This window comes from Haliotis rufescens, unplaced genomic scaffold, assembly GCF_023055435.1.
Source record: "Haliotis rufescens isolate VD_foot unplaced genomic scaffold, xgHalRufe1.0.p SCAF_33, whole genome shotgun sequence".
NCBI lineage: Eukaryota > Metazoa > Mollusca > Gastropoda > Lepetellida > Haliotidae > Haliotis > Haliotis rufescens.
Window position 1 is genome coordinate 3,782,666 of NW_025964035.1, and position 21,801 is coordinate 3,804,466.

At 41.1% G+C, this 21,801-nt stretch overlaps 1 protein-coding gene across 1 annotated transcript; it reads left to right on the forward strand.

Annotated features, from left to right (window-relative positions):
- Nucleotides 1–271: 271 nt before the first annotated feature.
- Nucleotides 272–19,532, forward strand: LOC125371999 (gonadotropin-releasing hormone receptor-like). Its single transcript, XM_048380777.1, has 2 exons — nucleotides 272–613; nucleotides 18,978–19,532. Exons 1-2 carry the CDS (start codon nucleotides 272–274, stop codon nucleotides 19,530–19,532), a joined length of 897 nt encoding a protein of 298 aa, XP_048236734.1.
- Nucleotides 19,533–21,801: the final 2,269 nt, after the last annotated feature.

The window sequence follows — 21,801 nt, forward strand, 5'->3', positions numbered from 1 at the left end:
TTTGCTGTCCATCGATGACAGATTTTAATTTAGTAAAAATATATGTATTTAAAAATGTATAATTTCTCGTCACGATATGGCTGAAATATTGCCGATGTGACGTAAAGCATTAACTGACTCACACTCACTCGTTTTTCTGCATACTTCAGGCGGACCTCCTTTGCCTCCTGGTTTTGACACGGACGACAGATGGGCGTGGTGGATGAAGCAGATTCTTACTCCTCTCATCGTTGCCATAGGAATAGGAGGGAATTGTCTTTCGTTCATCGTAATGAAAACGAGGTCGTGGCGCCATAAGTCCTACAGCCATTTCCTGTGTGCCTTGGCTGTATTTGACAGCCTCACTCTCATCAACAGGGAGATCCTACTTATACACGAATTGCGTATATACGCCGGAGATTCGGGAGTATACGCAGGATTCTCTGACATGGCGTGCAGCATTCACAACTTCTACGAACACATGTGCTATTTAATGTCCTCATGGCTCATTGTGTGCATGGCAATGGAGAGAGTGGTGGCGGTCTACTTTCCTTTGCGGAAGGCTTTCCTGTGCACTCCCAATGGCGCAGTGATCGTCATCCTGGTGCTAATCATGCTTCTTACATATACTCAAGTAAGTACTACGTGTTTCTCTTATGCCCCCGTCCCACTTATTCGGAATTACCAGGAATCAAGCAGAACCAGCCGGAATGAAGAATTTTCAAATTCCGTGCCACATTCGGGAGGGAATTTCAAATTGACAAGCTTTGAAAGAATGCCGTTCGATCACTTTGAATGCGCGTTTTTACAATATCATTTAACGCGCTGGGACTGAAGTGTTTGGTCCATCACTAGATTGTCCCGTCAAAATTCCATTGTTATTTTTTTATATCCCCATTCCACTGACCATCGGAACCTGATCTGAAGCCCATCTGATCCCAATTTTGCAAACATTTCAGCGTTCCGATGAGTTCCGATGAAAATTCATCCGACATCCTTTTTTTTTGAGTCCCTGCTTTCCGTAAAATCCGATAGAGATCCAACATTGATCGGGGTAATCGGATGAAAGACTGTTAGCGGCCCGATGTCTGTCCGCCATTTTCATCGGCGGCGTCCGATTGATCCGATTGCGGTCGGATTGTATTTCGAGGTTGACCTGACACTAATCTGACACTTCCATCACTCTCCCGACACCAATCCGACACATCGGTTACTATTCGTAGGGAAATCGGACACTGACCCAATATTGGTCGGATTTGTCGCCAAAATCGGCAGTTGTGTGAAAAGGCGAGTGGGTTATCGGAAGTAAAAAACTTTGCTTCCGATGAGTGACTGATGAGCCAAAATTCTTTGTGGAATGGGGGTATAACAGGTCGCCATCGTTTGGCAGGAGTACTGTGCTCGGAGATCCATTCTTATAATTTTCATCACTAATTTGCCTTGTACCTACAGTGGAATCGTAAGAGGCGACTAACGGGATCGGGAGGTCAGGCTCGCTGACTTGGTTGATGCATGTCATTGTATTCCAATTGCGTAGATCGATGCTCATGATGTCATTCACTGGACTGTCTGGTCCAGACTCGATAGTTTACGGAATGCCGTCATACAGCTGCAATATTGCTGAGTGTGGCGTTAAACAACAACAACAACAAACACAGTGGAATCAATTTTGGCGGATAATCACGACTGGTTATTCTTTGGCGTTGACCAGCTGCCTACGATCATAGAGTTCTCGAAACCAAAAGGGAGGCAACTCACAGAGCATTCTGCAAAAATTCCTTGACGTATTGATAAGCTGTCAACTAAATACTTGCTCTCGTTTGAAGAGCACTATGGATTACTTTGATAAATGAACCTGAGTCTAAATGGTAGCGAAACGTAATTTTTGCGTGCCACAGGGCACACTTTGGTGCGATTGATTTGGATAAAAAGTACTGTCGGAAATGCTGGAAAAAAACCAAGATTGAATATTTCACTGTAGCTATTGAAATAATGAGTAATTAGCGATATACCGGTGGTTTGAAGTATTTTAGACACAAGGAGTCCTATTGACATTTTTACAGGAGAAACATTCGAACGAAATCAGCAAGTTCAGATATATTCTTAGTCCAATAAGGGAAGTCTGAAACGGACTATACAAATATGCACATTGGACTCCGTTATAATAATAATAATAATAATAATAATAATAATAATAACAATAATAAATCCAATGAAATCATTTATATTATTGAATTTTAGACGACTGGGCCACCCGTGCCCCCTACTGTATTTGTTATTCTAAGCAGTAAATAATAATAATACTGTAGTCTTCTTAAAACTTCTAATCCATAAAACCAAGTCAGGTGGAGAAATTACAGATATGCACCTTAGAACATAACACAATTTGTTTTTTGCATTTGTTTTGTCAACACAGCTCCCATGATGCAAGTTAGATTACACTATAGCCATAGCCATGATATTGAGTCTGTAGTAGGAGATGTATACAAGTTCATTACACTTGAGCGAGATAGAGGGAAAGCAGTTATTAGTTTAGTTAATGGTGTATTGCCAAACTGCCCAATATCTGGGGCTTTCATACCAATACCACTATAGGAGTGATAGAGGGTACCCGCGACTTGTAGAAGTGTTCGGGAGGAAATTAATGACACAGTTAATGTTTCCCAAACAACATTAATTTTTGCTCTGAATAAGGAACCAGTAAAGTACAAGACAGATGTCCCGGCGGCACATCTTGGTGACGTTGTCTTACGTGTTCCAGTCAGAGAGTGTGACTCACACATGTCAAAGGCCTGATCAACACAGCCTTTGCTAGAATCACATCAGCATTGTGGCAAAGGCTGAAGATCACGTTCTGGAAATAGAACGTCAGTACCGCCAACGCACGGCGTAGATATGGGGCTTGTTGCACTATTTACCATAGCTTCAAATACGTCATCAGCTGAGTCATATGTTGGCTAAAGAAATCATCTGCAGAACAACAAATACTTCTTGCTTCTAAAACTCCAACCTTACCATTCTCACCCTGTTTCCTAGTTTTTAAGTTTTCCATCATTTTGCAAGCCAATATAATGCAGTACTGTGCTACCAGTATTAACGGATATCTCAGTAAAGTACAATAACAGCACTATTTTGAGACCTACCCCAACCTAGGTGATATTTGCACTTGTGGAAATGCACGGGCCAGTGTCAGATCATCCTCACATTTATACGTGATTATCAAAGTGAAACATGTTGACTTGTGCGCATTTACATTAGCGTGATGTGCCGGGCAAAAGAAAGTATACACTTATGTTTGGTGGTGGGTTAAAATGTAAGGAACAAGAAATTGTTATTCGATGGTGTGACGTATTTCATACGGGTACACTAGCTGTGTTTTGGACCTTACGTTTGCAGTGTTTTCAGCTTAATAACGTTTTGATAACGTTTGTAAGTTTTTAGTAAAATCCAATTTTCAAATGTTTACTTATCTTTTGCCCGGCGTTTACATTGTTATTTATCGTGTGATCTCCTTTGAAAAGTGGATCGGGTAGCCCAGTGGTGTCAGTGTTCGCTCACTAGCTACACTGATGGTCAATGTTCGATTTCCAATGTACATATGTATGTGTTCTGCTCATGCGGCTGCTGGACAATTGGAAAAGTAGGCTTAATAAAGTCCTTTCTAAGAAAAACACATGGTAAAAAACAGAATTAAAGCCTGCGTGGGTATGCGTCGGTTGTTGCTGTAATATATGCATAGCATGTCATCGTGTCCCAATGGCGTAGATCGAAGTACGATATCAATAGCTGGATTATCTGGTCCCGATTCGATTATTTAAAGACCGGCGTTATATAACTGGAATATTGCTCAGTTCGGCGTCAAATAACAAACAAAACGTGTAACATGTAGAAAAAATACTAAAGATAATAATCTCCTTCGTGTCCTTTGGGGTAACTATTTTACTGCTGACCACATTTGGACTATGTTGTGCATTGTATCTTGTTTGTGTATGGCTTGTTAGGTTGTTTGTTTGTTTGTTATTAAACGCCGCACAAAGCAATATTCCAGCTATATGACGGCGGTCTGTAAATAATCGAATCTGGACAAGACAATTCAGTGATTGACAACATGAGCATCGATCCACGCAATTGGGATCAATGACCTGCATCAACCAAGTCAGCGACCCTGACCACCCGAACCCGTTAGTCGCCAAACAAACAAACTTTTGTTTCGGAAAAGTACTGTTATTTCACAATGTCCCACAAGCATTATATATTACCAAATTTACTGTGTATTCGAAGCCAGGAAAGTATCATGTGAAACCTCCAATGATATTCATTTCCTAGGTACCACTTCCTAAGATCACTTACACTTAACAAACTGAAAAAGCAAATGATTACTTTTGAGGACAAAACTGACAATTAATTAACAAAATATTTTAAAACAGAATTCACACATTCCCTGACCTTACAGACCAATCTGGGCAGAAACCGGATTATTCTGTATAGGTACAAACATAGGGATTCCGGGTTAGAATAGGTCCGCAATTTATGCGGGTCGTATGGATCGGATGGTCAGGCTCGATGACTTGTTTGAATAGGTGTCTTTGATGATTGTATTGTCTGGGCCTAGATTTTCGAAACAATCTTAGCTAAGATAAATCTTATCTACTTACGTTCAAAGATAAGATATCTTAATACTAAGATAAGATAGATTTTCGAAACAATCGTAAACCTGTCGCAGATCGCTCAGAGCTACGACACCTATCTGTAGCGGGAGAATAGCTCGAAGTCGTCAAGTGTATCGAGGGGACGAGTTCTGTCTCGGAATATCCTCGGTCTTGTCATCAAATCATTGTCATCTTCATCATGAAAAATGTCCAGAGCAAATTATACCGCCATCTTGGATGAGGATAAAATAAACTTACGACAGGTATAGGGCTATCTTAGATTTACGACAAACTTAAGATATCTTACGATAGTTTCGAAAATAGGCTCCGATAGCCTACGATTTCTTTACGATAACTTTACGATAATTTTAGGGCTAAGATCGTTTCGAAAATCTAGGCCCTGGTCCACACTCGATGGTAAACCTGCCGGCCACCGTCACTTATCTGAAATAATTTTTTTTTAATTTGACGTTTACACGATGTACGGCTTTTCCATTGGACGAGAGGTCGCGAAATTGACGTTCATAAGTGTATGAACGACACAATTTGATGTTCACACGTTTTTCACGAGATCGTGTTCTTGAAATGGCGTAAACACTGACGGACTACTTCCACATTCCTGGGGAAACCCCTGGGAATTCCATAGGACGAAAGCATACATAAGCGTTCATTCTGATCATTTAGAACCTTTAATCTTGGTCTCAGCGTTTCAGTATACATTGAGAAACGTCAGAGAGTTTGACTGCATGATTGTTCACGAATACCCTCACTACAACCCATCCTAATGAACAAAGGAAGAAATGCACATCCAAACTATCGTCAGTATCGACTCGATCTGTGTCTAGGCTGACAGTGACCATCTCCAGCAATCTTTGAATTTACCTTTGTGTCTGTTTGACGCATCTTTAATCACCTTTCAATAATCGGCTAGTTGATCAATGATGACTAACACATGTAACCGCCACAGGTTCATTAACAACTTTGGAAATATCTCCCATCACGTTTTGACGTCTTACACTTGATGTAAATGTATTACGACGCGCTGTCATTGTGACGGACTTACTGAGGTAGTTCGTAACAGACCTTTCTCATTTAATGGTGATATTATATGAACACATGTGTTGAGCAAGATGTTTCTAAAGAGCAAGTTGTGCATCCATTCGCTCATGTCACCTCTCATTTTGAGGAACTAATTGATTCCGCGATATCGCTGGTTGTTGTATGTCTGTCAGTGTTAACATGAAGTCACACTTACTAAATAAAATTGTGTTTAGATCTTGGCCTACATCCTTTGAGGTAAGAAATTGTGAAAACAAGCTCCGACGTTCATACAGTTTGGCCCTCACTCTGTGAAGGTTCATGCTCCAATGAACTTACACAAAGTAAAGGTCATTTCTTAAATATTGCGGCGTTAAAAAACAAACTAACATTACCAAACCTCCATGTCAGAATGATGAGATCTGATTTGTCGTCGTGATCTTGATAAAATACTATGTATCCCGCCTTGGGGGGAAATAAATTTCTCAGCGGGAGAATAAAACCCTTATACCCCGCCACGTGGATTTCTGAGAGGTGGAAAAATCCCTTATACCCCGATTCGAAGCAAAATGGAACGCTTTTATCTGAGTCAATGAAACTCACCTGACTGCACAAGGTAACCTCAGCTCAAACGTACAGCTGTTTTCTATCAATTTTGAATTTTAAATTCTTTTACAATGTCATATTAAAACATGTCGGTAAGATAAGTTCGTTGCAGAAGGATCACTCAGGGTAAATGGGCTTAACGTGAGACGCATAAAAGCCCGTGTACCCTTCGTGATCCTGCAACAAATGAATGTATCAGTTAATGGAACACATCAAAGGCGCAACCTGATTTGTTCCAGAACCGGCACTCACTGGCTTATTTGTCCACCGCATGCATGGAGACAATAGGCACGTTCTCCTTGGCTACATCAATGGTCACACTTTTTCTTTCATGTTTCAAATCCATCAGTCAGCTATTAATGCTTCAGAAAATATAAGAGCGCTTAAGATTGTGATTTATCTTAGTGTTCAAAGAACCCAGTAATAACTCACAACATCTAGGAAAGATCATACGTATTTTAAATTGAAAGCTTCAGTCAGTATAACCGTGAAACCTTTCGTGGTGAAAATTACCTTTTAATCTAAATCATTTGATCACCAAAAACCAAACTGGTGATTATAAAACTTCGGGAAGGCGACAGAAGACGTTTCTTGTGAAGTGATCAGGTGAGATGAAATGAGATTTATCGTCGTGGTAAGGATTAGTGCACTTCAAAGCAACGTGCATGCGGGACTACATTGTTGAACCCACAAGCACGGGTAGGGTGCTGACACACCAAGATCAGACCGAACCCGCGATCACTGGATTCTAACACGCCAAAGGGGCGCAACTCTGCAGGTCGAACTTCAGCGCCACCCGTGCCCATATAGGACATGTGACTCAGTGTAATAATTGTTAAATACACAGCAATACAATGTTGGATTAAATGCTTTTGGGGATGATGCAGCGTTTGCAAAGTGGTTTTTCAATGATTACGTATCATGGTTTGGGGGAGTTAACAACCATTTCATTTTTGTAAAGTTATAACACAAAACATTCTTAGATGATGTCACAGGAGCATACGAAGGACGCGGAAGATCGTTCACAGTTTTCAACCGAAGGCTCGCTGGCACGAGTAGGTTGTACCGACGCAACAAGAATCAAAGTTGTCGTGCAACTGGGATTCGGACTATCTGTTCTACTCATCTTCCCTAGGCAAGGGAATTTACTGACTATGAAGTCCAGTTTCAACTCTCGGCTGGAGCTTCGGAGTTGTGTTTTGGCTGGACTAACGAGTCCATGAATAGTCCAACCGTAATCGCGTAACGAAATCGACATCCGGTTCGGAAACTGACGTGCATTTGTCGACTTTGTCGATCGATTGCGGATTTGCAAAACATGTGTACCGTCAAATAGGCGTCGACAGATGTTTTAATATATTAATGAAACCTGAGTGGGAAATAGGAGGGACACAGAAGGGACATCACTCGAAATTGCCACTGGTGGCGCTACGATAGAGCCACGAAATCCCAGCCCAGTTCGGCAAGGTTGGAAACTGGATGTTAATTAATCAGATAACTCCCTTGCCTCGAGTCGAAGGTTCTGCTGGGAATAAGTTAACATTTGGTGCGCGCTATTGACAGGTTGTGGTTAACATTTGCATGTTTCATGTCTTGACAAAATATATCCTTGGTTACGTTAATTGAACTGAAGGCAGCGGGTAAAGCGTTCGCCATAATTCCGGCTTCGATTCCCCTACTGTGTTCAGTGTGTGTAGTTCTGTCTGTGTGCCCCTGTCTAAAAGCGGCGTAAAAGCCGCTCACTTTCTCATTATGCCACGTCAAATACTTCCCACAGTGACTTTGATTCACTTGTCGTTCAATTGTTTGGATCCATGTATTTTTAACCGTCATTTATAAGGGTGTAAAAGGGGAAATTTCGGTGGCAGATGTATGCTGGTATTTTTCATGTTGACGATGTGATTTCTGTTTCAATGTTTAACTCGTATCCCAGTTGCGTGTATCGATGTTCATGAAGTCATATAGTTGGAGTGAGTGAGTGAGTATTGTTTTACGCCCTTTTTAGCAATATTCCAGCAATATCACGGCGGGGGACACCAGAAATGGGCTTCACACAATGTACCCATGTCGGGAATCGAACCCGGGTCCTCGGCGTGACAAGCGAAAGCTTTAACCACTAGGCTACTCGACCGCCCCTCATGTAGTTGGTACATTGAGTAGGACGTAAAAATGCAACCAACAATACCAGATAAAACGGTAAATCAAATGATCCCCTTTTACCAGGTTCATTGGCATTCAAAGGGTGATAAGGAAGGGGACCACGCCCATTTTCATATTCCTAAAGTGTAATTTAAGGACAGGAATAACCCGGTTTTGAGACGAAAAAAAATACGATTCATGAAATGTGATTCGTGTGTCTTGGATAAGCCTGGGTCATTTTAGAGATTCGTGTTTCATGTTCTATCACACAAAATCTTTTTGATGTTGAAATCCATTCAGTGACATTACGCCTGAAAGACCTGTCTTTGTGTAGATGTGATTTCCTGACCGATATTACCAGAGGTTCGAGGCCTTGTTTGTCTGAATGCTGAAAGGCAAACACGCCCCTATTGTCGTACAGCAGTGCAATGTGGACACGTTTGAATTACGACTCCAAGCTATGATTAAAGGCTGTGTCTGCTAACTGAGATGTTGAAAACATGATGGTGAAGGTAATTGTCCATATTGGTTTCAAGGTATTCTTACAATGTATAGTCGTCCTGGATCAGAAATAAAGCTTATTTAACGTTGGGGGCAAACTTCATCCCTCCTGGGGATGTGACATATGTTTGGTATTGTGTATTCATAATGATCGTTTTGGTATTGGGGAGTCAAAGTAAAAAAAAATGTATTTGTGTGAAAACCTCAGGCCCACATTCACGCAATGCAATGTCATTAACACAATTTGAAACAAATTACATGGATTTTACGTCGTGTCTTTTTGGAATGCATAATACACATACTATTGCGGACGTTTCAGTAAACCATACTGAGTTTTACAAAACTTTTGAATTTTAAATATTAGGAAATTTCCAAAACAATTCTTGGACATAAATTTTACGTAGCTCTGTATTATAGCATTTCGCTTGTCAGATACCAGAACTATTCACTCGTTTAGGAAAATTGGTATTACACGGGAGCTCGTTTTGTATTATATTTGTTACTTGCCATTTATAACTTTTGCATAATGTCACTGTCGTGTGTGAACAGGTAGACACCTACACGATCCACAGCATAATCCAATTGAGTTTAACAGAATAATACTTCAAACATGTCAAAAGTTGACACGTATTAATTTGATACCATACAAGGGCCCACCTTTAGAATTCAAGCGTCCTTTCCACAAAGGTATCGTAGCGCCAAAGTTATCGTAACTCACAAACTTTAACAGAAACTTACGACTGTCATTGCGCCACAGTACGATCGCCTTGTGGCCTATTACTCCGTGATCTATTATCTCCGTAACCGGGGGCACGGGTGGCCCAGTCGTCTAATAAGGCGCCGCGATTCGCTGTGCAGAGTTGCGTCCCCTGGACACGCCAGAAACCTATGCTTGTGGGTTCGAATCCCGGTTCACCCCGATTATGTTTCTAGGTTTGTCAGCACCATACCCGTGCTCGTGGGTTTCACCGAAGTGGTTAACGTCTGAGACCTGCATCACTTCGGGCTTTCCTCCCACATTAAGCTGAAACGCCGTGATATAACTGGAATAATGTTAAAAGCGGCGTTAAACCCAACTCACTCACTCACTCTCCGTAACGCAATGTGGTTGAATAAGCCAAGGGATGTTGAGAGCTAAATATCGTTCGTGAAACTTGTTCCCGCAGTACATAAGCATGCGCTTTGGTATTCCACAATGTGTAATACAGCTGTATGTTTATTAAACGTGTGATCTCTTCACGGGCAGTATCAACAAGGTTAACGAAATGATTGATATTCATGTGGGACAGAGGTATTGCAAACTGGACACATGCGTGCACATGATTGCCGCCCGCCCTCGTTCTATCATAAAGGTTGGTTCGTGGGTTGGTTTGTTGTTTAACGCCACACTCAGCAATATTCCAGCTATATGACGGCGGTCTGTAAATAATCGAGTCTAGACCAGACAATCCAGTGATCATCGATCCGCGCAATTGGGATCGATGACATGCATCAACCAAGTCAGCGAGCCTGACCACCCGGTCCCGTTAGTCGCCTCTTACGACAAGCATAGTCGCCTTTTACGGCAAGCATGGGTTGTCGAAGACCTATTCTACCCCGGAATCTTCACGGGTCTATCATAAAGGTAAAATATTGCATCTTATTTTAATAAAAAAAAATATTAAAAAAAAACACTGCGTAAACGTTTGCCGTTGTACATACTCAAATATATTTTCAGGTTTAAACACTGTTGTGTATTCTTTTGACATCACATATCGAGTGCTATTGTTGAGTGTTGACATGCTTGTTGTAAGAGGCGACTAATGGGATCAGGTGGTCAGGTTTGCTGACTTTGTTGATGCATGTCATCGATCGCAATTTCGTGGATCGATGCGCATTATATTAATCACTGGATTGTCTGGTCCAGACTCGATTATTTACAGCCCGCGTCATATAGCTGGAATATTGCTGACTGCGGCGTAAAATAACCAACCACAAAGAGGAACATCTCTATTTGTTAGTTTGCATTACTCTATTGTCCCTTTGCAAGTTGTAATGTATTCAAAATGCCTTCACAGGAAGTAATCAGTCTCGAATATCTGCTGACACAGATTCCTTGGGGCTTAATAGACAAAATAGTGGTTACCACTACATCAATGCTCATGATGTCAATCACCGGATTGTCTGGTCCAGACTCGATTTTTAACAGACCGCCGTCATATAGCTGCAATATTCCTGAGTGCGGCGTTAAACAACAAACAAACAATGTTGTGTGTTGACATAAAGTTTGGACGGACTTCATCTACCAGTGACGTTTTCAAAAAACCCTAACAAAACTATATTATCCCTAATCGACTGACTTAAGCATGCATGATTTACATGCGCTCGGATGTTATCGCAAAAAACTGTCCCCGTAAATTCGTGAAAAAAATAATTAGGCTTAAGTCTGTAGAAAAAAATGAATTTGCCTGCCACAAGTTCTTAATGAAAATCAGGCTCATAGTTTTAAATAAGACAAACAAACATATCTGGTTTAGTAGCTTTAGAAATGTGTAACCTCGATACAAAATCCCAGGCAGGGTAACAGGCGAAGCGGAATCGGATGGTGAGACTCGCTGACTTGGTTGATGCGTTTTCACTCCAATGGCTGGTGACCCGTGAAAATCCGGGATAGAAGAGGTCTTCAGCAACCCATGCTTGCCGTAAAAGGCGACTATGCTTGTCGTGAAAGTCGACTAACGGGATCGGGTGGTCAGACTCGCTGACTTGGTTGATGCATGTCATCGTATTCCAATTGCATAAATTGATGCTCACGATGTCAAGTACTAGAGAGAGAAAGAGAGAGGTTAAATCATCATAACTGTTATTAGACGTTTTTACCAGGAAGATCTACGACTCTATCTATAAGGAAGACGGATGACTTGGGTTAATACCACTTATGATCGTCTCGATATCAGCCACCCGTCAAGAGAATTTATCAACTGTCACCATAGTGTCTGCGAAGGAAGACTGTAGATATTATATGTCAGGTATATATGACAGAGTACGTCCTTCTTAGACAATATACGGAGTGAAGCACACCGATAGTGTTTCTAGCAGCCAACCAGATACGTCTACAATGAACGCAACAATCACCCCATGGCAGTACACTACAACACAAAAGTCATATACTGACGTCCCACGTTTAAACGTGATCTATGATCAACTGTTGATTGTTTTTTGGTATTCCTACTTTAGTTTCATTCATAACACCACACCATTCCCCCTTGTATCGTAATGTATTACTTCTTGTCACGATATGGGTGAAATATTGCCGATGTGACTTTGAATATGAACTCACTCACTCCTTGTATCTTACAACTGAAACTTTAAAAACTTCTAATAATAGATAAGGTAGATTGAACTGGGACAAATAATGAATTATTACATATAGATTATAAATTGACAAATGATGGTCCGTGTTATCCGTCATTGTGAGTATTGTTCGCATTGTCCAGAGTGATTTTGTTGGTCAGCTTGAAGACTTGACGCCGAATACCTGCTCGGCCGATTTAGGAATGACAATTTTATTGATTATCATTAATGTATATTATGCTGATAAAACGTGTACATATACATGTACACTGTTACGTGTTTCCCGTCAAATCTACAGATAGTTGTTTTGTTTGTTTGTTGTGTAACGCCGAACTCAGCATTATTCCAGCAAATATGACGGTGGTCTGTAAACAACCGAGTCTGGACCAAACCTTTTACGGCAAGCATGGGTTTCTGAAGACCTTTTTTCCCCCCGATCTTCACGGGTCTGTATGTCTTTATGTTACACGCACATATACGGCCTTCGAGAGCGTCATCAATCCGTAACCTCAGTCTTTGAACAATAGCAATGTAAGTGTCCAGTATCAACATAGAAAGAGGAGATGGATGTTTGAGTCAATACAGTTACATTCGTTTTTCGAGTTGTTTGTAACACTTTTGTTAATATATTTTTCAAAAATAATCTTATATTTGTTCGGAAGTCCAATTCAATGCGACCCGTGAAGATTCCGGGGTAGAATAGTTCTTCAGCAACCCATACTTTCCTGTTAAAAGCGACTATGCTTGTCGTAAAAGGCGACTAACGGGATCGGGTGGTCAGGCTCGCTGACTTGGTTGATATATGTCATCGATCCCAATTGCGTGGATCGATGCTCATGATATTAATCACTGGATTGTCTGGTCCAGACTCGATTATTTACAGACGCCGTCATATAGCTTGAATATTGCTGAGTGCGGCGTTTAACAACAAACCAACCACCTAAATCCAATGACTGGTCACTTTGGTGACATCAGAGCTTACAATATTAGCTCATTTCTTCTGACCTAGCTTGCGTCAGGATGTGTACAAGTCTGTAAAACCTGCCATACATGTAAGGTAGTGCAAAAAACTGATGACAGTCCCTTTACCAGCATTTGAAGAGTCATCAGATCGGATCAGTGTTGATTGTGTTGGTTCCTTACCTAAAATGAAGTCTGACCTTCAGTTTTTATTGACAATCATGGGAGCTTCAACCAGATTCCAAGAAGCCATTCCATGAAGGAAATTACTGCGCCGGTTATCGTTAAGGTTGCGATCAAATTATCACCATGGTTTGCATACCCAAGGTAGTTTCATGCCAGGTTTGTTTCAGCTGGTCATCTTTGAGTTTGGAATTATCAGATTAAATCTAGTGCTGATCATCCTCGGTTACAAGGTGCATTAGAGAGATTTCATTAGATGCCTCAAAATATGATCAGGATTCACTCCTTTGAAACTGAGAAGGCGTGGGATGGGATAAAGATGTTATCTGTTCTTGTTGGCAGTGACTGAGTCAATTCAGGAATCGTTAGGGCTCAGTCTATTGGTAGATTTACCCTATGTTGATAGGATCTGTCCACGTTGTACAAGTTTGAGTGTACACATCTTGAAACTTATCGTCAGTGCTTTCTTGAAAAAAGTATTCTTATTTCAAGCCTCAATGCCATTAACTACAACAACTATTTTGTACTCCTAGGCTTAGTGCTAAGAAACCACAGATTTGTCTCTTGTAGACTAAAATAAAGCAATAAAACCCTTTCGATATTCAATAGAAATATCTGCATAAAGCAAGTCGATTGTACAATGTCGACTATTTCATGGTAATGCGTTTATGAATCTCTATCAAATAGTAATGATACCAGGTGAGCGTATCCTGCACCACCGGTGGTGCCCGTCATATCACATACAATGGCAAGTCACTTATTTTATTAATTGTCCATTGTTGTGTCATTTGAATATGACGAAGGAGATATCGCTTGGGTGACATCAAGCGATATCTACATTGTAGATATTGCTGCAATGAAATTGCACCACAACGCTTGGCAGACCATAGTCATTGGTTACTATGACCAGTTTAGTTATGACATAGATATAGGTGATGCATTGCCTTCTGAAGAGACGTCAAGTATATGTTGGGGAACGACATAATTGAACCTACCGATGTTGTACCTACCTGAAACGGATAAACTCGTTAACCAAAATCGACTCGTATCCCATACCCAGAATTGATGACTAAAGTGACAGAATTGGTCAAGCTAAGTTTATGAGTAAGTTTGAACTTTTGAAGGGATATTAGCAGATCCCAAAAACTGAGCATGCAAAGACGATATCTTCTTTCACTGTACCAGGTAGACTTTACCCACAGGCTATGTATCAGCGCCTCATCAATGACGTCACTGAAGGCCTACAGCGTATAAAGACTTACATCGACGACTTGATTAGCCATTCATTCCAGTGAGATGATCGTTTGAGGAGGATCCGTGTTCTGTAGATTTTGCCATTTAGACTCTCCTTTTGCCCAAGTTGTATCTTTAGCATTTATCAGTAGTCGCTCAAGGTTGGGCACAACCGAAGAAAGCAAACGTATCAGCTTTTATCTCCCAATTCTGACAAACAAAAGAAATTTCTGGGTATGGCTGGTTACTGTAGAAAATGCCAAAATGTCTCTAATGTAGTGGCCCCTCTCACTAATTTGTGTGTCAAACAGACAAAACATATTCAGATATCCACTGCCAGGCAGCTGTAAAAGTAATAGCCTTACTCAAACATCAGATATTCAGAAACAAAATAAGCATGCAATTGATGCAAGTGACACTGGTGCTGGTGGGATGTATTCACCCTATTTGTTACTTTTGAAGAAATTTGACAAGCATCAGAAATGTTCTCTACAACTGAGAACGAATTGCCTTGATTTTGTTATTGGAACATTTTAGATGTATTTTGAACCACAAAGTATCCCATTGAAGTGTTCACTGATCACAATCTTCACAATTTTCCTTAAGAAGATGAAGAACAAAAACCAGATACTGATGATCATGAGATGGAATTTGTCTTTGCAAGAGTTTAATCTTGAGATCAAGCATATCAAGGACAGATAAACTTCATCACTTGATTTGATCAGTGCACAAATACATCTTTGCTAATTATGCAGGTCGCATGAATTCTACATTCCAACGTTCCTTTCTTGCCGGGGATACTGCAGGAGATTTATTTGTAGTAATTGTCGGTAGCAGAAGATGACTGAAGAAGTAGTAAAATGTCGAGTGACAAACTGGCCAGATTATAACAGGAAGTGTGATAAGAGTTACCGTCCCTGGTTGTTGTAAACAAGCAGAGTATACCTTGATCCACTCGTGACTAACTCGTGTTATTCCGGGACAAGCCGAATAGCGACTCGTGCCCCTCTCATGGCCATTTTTGCGACCGGGTTCCGTCTTAGCGCAAACGGGCATACCTAAAACGGGATCGAATTTTCAGGCTTGCTGACTTGGTTGATGCATGTCATCGTATCCCAGTTGCGTGGATCGATGCTCATTATCGATGCTCATCTTGTCCAGACTCGATTATTTACAGACCGACGTCATATGGCTGGAATATTGCTCTGTGTGGCGTTAAACAACAAATAAACAAACTTTCATATCGATGAAAATAACAATGGCTGCCGAATTTTCATTGAGAAACTGTAATTAAAAAATTGACTTCATTAGCGGAAATGCACAAAGTGTGGACACCAGTTTTGTACATTTATTCCTCCATAAAAGCAAAAATAAGCCAGTTCTTACAAAGTGCATGGACTGCTTATGTAAGCATTAACACAAGAAACTATACACAAAGATACGAAATCTGTATTCCGGTAATGGGCGTGGTCATTTTGTTTTTTGCTTGGTTAGCCAGTCAAATGCTTGGGAATTACTTGCAAGTTATTTATTAAACATTAAACGCTTACTCTTTAAATCAGTCAGAAAATATACTATATATACTATGTTATTATATTGACGAACAACTCGATTCATCGGTGTCTTGAGGTACATTCGAGCGTGCTCTTTCTACCAAGAATTCACAGAACATCATACGACTCTTACAAGGGTTTAGTAAATCAAAAGGTGAAGGAAATTTCAAAATTTGATGCAATTCTTTATTTTGACTACCATATATTATATATGTCCATGCTTCTCTCAGGTGAACAGACGGCGCGAGTTGCGTTCCTTGAGCACGACAAAATCTGTGATTGTGGGTTCGAGTTCCAGTTCGACCTAATTATATTTCTAGGTTTGTCAGCACCATACTCGAGGGTTTCACCGAAGTGGTAACGTCTGAGACCTGCATCACTTCGGGTTTCTTCCCACATTAAGCTGACACGCCGTGATATAAATTAAGCAATGTTCGCCCAGGTGAACAATTGACTTGCCTTTGCATGTATGTTTGGCGGATGCCACCGGTAGTGCATTATTCCCAACTGGTATCATCACTATTTGATAGTGGTTCACTATAAATACATTCTCATGATTTAGTCGGAATCGTACGATGGTCACTGCCTTCAGGAGAGATTTCTGACGATCATGAAAAGGGTTTTGTCGTTTTTCATTAGCATAGGACACTAAGTTGGGCTTAACGCTTGCTTTTCGTTGAGCCATTCAACTAATTTTCATCAGGGTTCGGGTTACGGATTTTTTTAAATATTTTTACACCAATGAAACCTGTTTCGGTAGATGGTCGATTCCGAGCATAGGTATATTGAAAATCCAAAAATCATGATCAGAGCGAAACTGGCATTCGAACCCCGATCTTTACAATGAATTGCGACACATTGGACTACTTGGCTACCCACACACCCTGAAATATCTATGGAAATGTTTAAAACCAGTACTGAAGTACTGACGATAACGAGCGAGTGAGTGAGTATGGTTAACGCCGCTTTTAGCAATATTAAAGCAATATAACGGCGGGGGACACGAGAAATGGGCTTCACACATTGTACCCATGTTGGGAATCGAGCCCGGGTCTCGGCGTGACAAGCGAACGCTTTAACCACTAGACTGCCCGAACGTCCCTGACGATAACAAGAAACTTGACAGAAATTCCATCTGGAAACAGTCTTATATCAGACGTAATTATTGATGTATTCAAGCTTTCGTAGTTCTCAACGTGAGACACAGACACCCAGAGGAAACCCTTACCTAATATCCCGGAGACGTCAAGAGGTTTTGAATGTCTGTACATATCCATCAATGCCCGTTCTAGCATGGCCTGCCGTGTGACTACCGAGTCTAATTATCAAATGGATCCGATCTTTACTCTCACATGCCTCCCCAGAGATTAAGCGTTGTAGATGTCTTTGTCGTCTTGAAAGTCCCCAGCATCTGTCTTGCGATGGCTACTGCAGGGTGTCACTGTGGCTGCGTAGCCCGTCTTTAGTGACTCTCGTGACGGGATTGATACCTGAGACACCATCTACGACAGGGACATACTGAGTGAGTGAGTTGGGTTTAACACCGCTTTTAACAGTATTCCAGTTGTTTCACGGCGTGTCAGCTTAATGTGGGAGGAAAGCCCGAAGTGATGCAGGTCTCAGACGTTTACCACTTCGGTGAAACCCAAGAGCTCGGGTATGGTGCTGACAAACCTAGAAACATAATCGGGGCGAACCGGGATTCGAACCCACAATCATAGGTTTTTTGCGTGCCCAAGGGACGCAACTGTGAACAGCGAATCGCGGCGCCTTAGACGACTTGGCCACCCGTGCCCCCCAGGGACATACTGGGGAGTAGTTGATTGACGGTCCTGCATATATTCATCTAGCAGTTGATAAATATTCTAATTGCACAGGGACAATGTCAAAATATTACACAAATTACAACTTCAAACAATGTTCAATTAATATCGTAGTAGGGCCATGAATGGGATTCTCACTTGGGGCCCTATGGAAAATGTAGAGAACGTCTTATTTATATTTAATTCATGTTCTATTTTATTCACGTGCCACTGGATCATTTTACTCATTCGCTCGTCTTGTTTTATTTATGTACCGTTTTACACAAGTCAATTTTACTCATCAAGTCTTTGAAAGGCATTTAAAAGTTATACACATAATAAAGAGAATTTATGGATGTCAACTTCTTAACTATTAGGAACACATTCCCCATTGCTATTTCAATATTTTTACCTATCAGTGCTAATTACCCCGGCCTCCCGTTTGCCCATTGTCCATTGCGATTTACAAATCAGTGATAATATGTCCTGGCTTCCAGATGTCCATTGCTTTCAGCGTTAATTACTGTACAGTGTTGGCTTCCATTGTCTATTGCTAATCACCACCTGCGCCAATTATCTGTTGGCTTCCCTTGTTAAGTTTCCACCTTGTGTTATCTTATTACTTTTGTTCTTCTAACGTGTACACATATGCATGCATGCAACCGTATCCCAAGTACGTATATCGATGCTCATGGTATCAATCACTAGACTGTCTGGTCTACACTCGATTATTTACAGACAGCCGTCATATAGCTGGAATAGTGCTGAGTGCGGCGTTAAACAACAAACAAAAAACAAACATATATATACTCTCTACCTCATAGCATTCCTTCATGTGACGAAGTAAGCATATATTCCGAAACATTTTGTTCCTCGTAATAAAGAAGTTGACATCCATAAATTCTCTTCCTTAATTTTACTTATTACTTATATTTTTGTATTCTTCTTGTACCGTTCTTTGTCATACACAGTTTTATTCATGAACTGTTGTTCTTCCTTAGGTGTTCCGGTTCTTCATGGTGGGCAAGATAGACGACAAGTGCGTGGCCCTGACCGACTACCTCACCGTGTACACGTCACTGCACGTGTATCTCTACCAGTTCACGCTGATCTTCATCCTACCGGTCGCCATAGTTCTCACGTGCAACATCTTCGTGCTTTTCAAGATATACAGAGTGATGAAACCTCGAAGCCCAAACGGCAGCAGCCTGTCCAGGTCCAGGAGAAACGTTGCTAAAACCCACAAAACCACACTGATGCTGTTGACAATATCATTTGTGTACGTCATCACGTTGTTCCCGTCCGTCGTCGTCTCCATCGTTGTTCATGTTGCCATAGCAACGGGATACAAGGGCATGAGGGAACTTTTTATGAGGATAAGTCCTCTGACTCACCTCTTTGAGTTGTGCTCGGACCTGAATTACTGTTCCAACTTCTTCATTTACATTTTGTCTGGGAAGTTGTTCAGATATGAGCTTCGGAGAATATTTGCAATAGAAAGAAGTACTGCGCTGACAGCGACAACCAAAGGGAGGGATGAAATAGCTCTTGTATGATGACACTGTGTTACCTCCTACTCTGTTATCTCAATACAGAATAGCAATGCGTGATTTCATTCCGATACATTAGTCGAATATCGACAAGAGACCAGTAATTGGCTACTCTCGGGTAGCGTGGTTGTGGGGTGATGGAATGTTTCAGAATAATGACGTGTTCAAGATAATGCTGGTAAAATGATTTGGCCTCTAGCGTTACCCCCAGGAGCACCTCGCAGTATTAAGGGTCGGTCCCAACCTTGTTTGATGGTCTCTAAGACACAGAGTTAGCAGGGTTCCGTTCCATTACTGTTACACTGCATTGCTGTTACAGAGCATGGGTCACAAGAGTGAAATGTGCACATGGTCGAGCTTTATTTTGAAATATGGCGACGGATTGGATTCTTGACCTATCAAATGTGATGCATATTGTGAAATGTACCTCGAGCATATCGCGTCATTGTGATAATGTGATTCGCGCCATTACATCTGATAAATGCCACATTTTGAGATAATGTGGTTGGGAATGTATATCAGTTATACCAAAATCAACATAACGGCCCCACGTCGACAGATATCTTGTTCGACACCTTAATCACGACTCATCACTATTCAAGTACACGGATTATGTTAACCACACGAGTACACCAGATGTCTTGCCTTGTTCTCAGTAAAAAGGAAATGAAATACCCTGGGCACATATATTCACAACTACGTGTGATGTCCGAGGCTTCAGTTACGTTTTGTGCATACGGGCGACATGAACGTGTCCTCGCTTTCTTCTTTTCACAGCTCTTCAATTCATGCTGACCTTGATTTATACCCAACAGTTATGTCGAACTTCCGGTTGCCTCGGAGTAAACTTTTGGTCCCTGCGTATTTCTTCTTTACTCATCAGGTTCGGTTGTGTCGAACCTGGCGTAAATCGATGTATTTACGTAGGTCTCTTCGATTCAACGGTGTTTGAGTGTATGTTTGCGTTTGTTTTTTGGCATGGCATTATTAACAGGTTCTACGAAGTTTCAAAGAATGAAAACAAGTCGAAGACGTTTACAACTTTAGGTGACAGAGCAAGCAAATTAATATCCGTGGTCAACAGATTGTGTTATGTCAAAGGGCTGCAATTCTGCACAGTGACTCCTGCATCGCCGTGCCGTAATTACTCCCAAAATTAAAATATATTTGCACTTTCTGAGTGATTGAATGAGTTGGGTTTAATGTCGTTTGGAAGAATATTTCTGTTAGATCAGGGCGTGTCTGCTTCATATATATGGGAGGAGACGCTTACCGGTGTGGTGCAGTCAGTCATTATGAATATCTTGTTCATAAACCAGTGAGCATTATAGAACTAATGATCAGCATATCCTGGCATGGCAAAGACCTGCAACTCGCCATGAACGACACAGCTTCAATTTATTTCACTGGAAGGAGGCACAGTCTGGCGTTTTTTTATGTAACCTGTTTTTTTCCATTTTGTTTTTATACAACTGTTTTCGAAAAAGCCAACACAAGAAGGCCCCGTGTGGGCCGGATGTGTTGGTTAAAGGAATGTCTTCATGTACACATTCTCACTGATCGAGCGTTTATCACCCCCTGCCAGTGGCTTGCCCAAACCATCTCCATTATACACAGGCCGTCGTGATCCAGATGAACACCCCAGCCTTGAACAATAACCCAATTCCGATGCTATTAATGTCTGCTAATAGTTCGCCCATTTTGTCATTGCGGCACACACACAGCATCAAAATCTTCAATGTACACTGATAGGACTAATGAAACCGAATCTGACATAACCAACAAGTGTGGGCACACCAGCTACAGACAATTGGGTCTTTATTGGCATAATGATACCTGATCCATTTCCAAGGCAACGCGGTGGTCGGACGTCTCCTTCTCACTTGGAACCCCACTGCCGTGTCCACGTGTCTAGACTGGTTATCCATTTATCAGAACTAAATTGTTGTTAACAATCTACCTGGCCTTCATCCATTGAGAAAGTACGTTGAACATTCCGTACGTGATTGGATCACCAGGGAGTGTGTGTTCATGCGTTCATGGTTACGGATGTTCGCCTGTCTGTATTCAGAGAATTAATTTCTTTCTTAGATGATTGATTAGATTGATTAGAACTTTCCAATTGAAAAAGGACAATGGTTAGTGAGTATTAACCTAGGTTACGTACATTTATTAACGACCTCGCTAAATTGACACTTTACTTCAGAATCACAAAGGAAATCACATTCTTCTTGTGTTATATTATATCACATTATGTTATATGTCAGAATTTGCC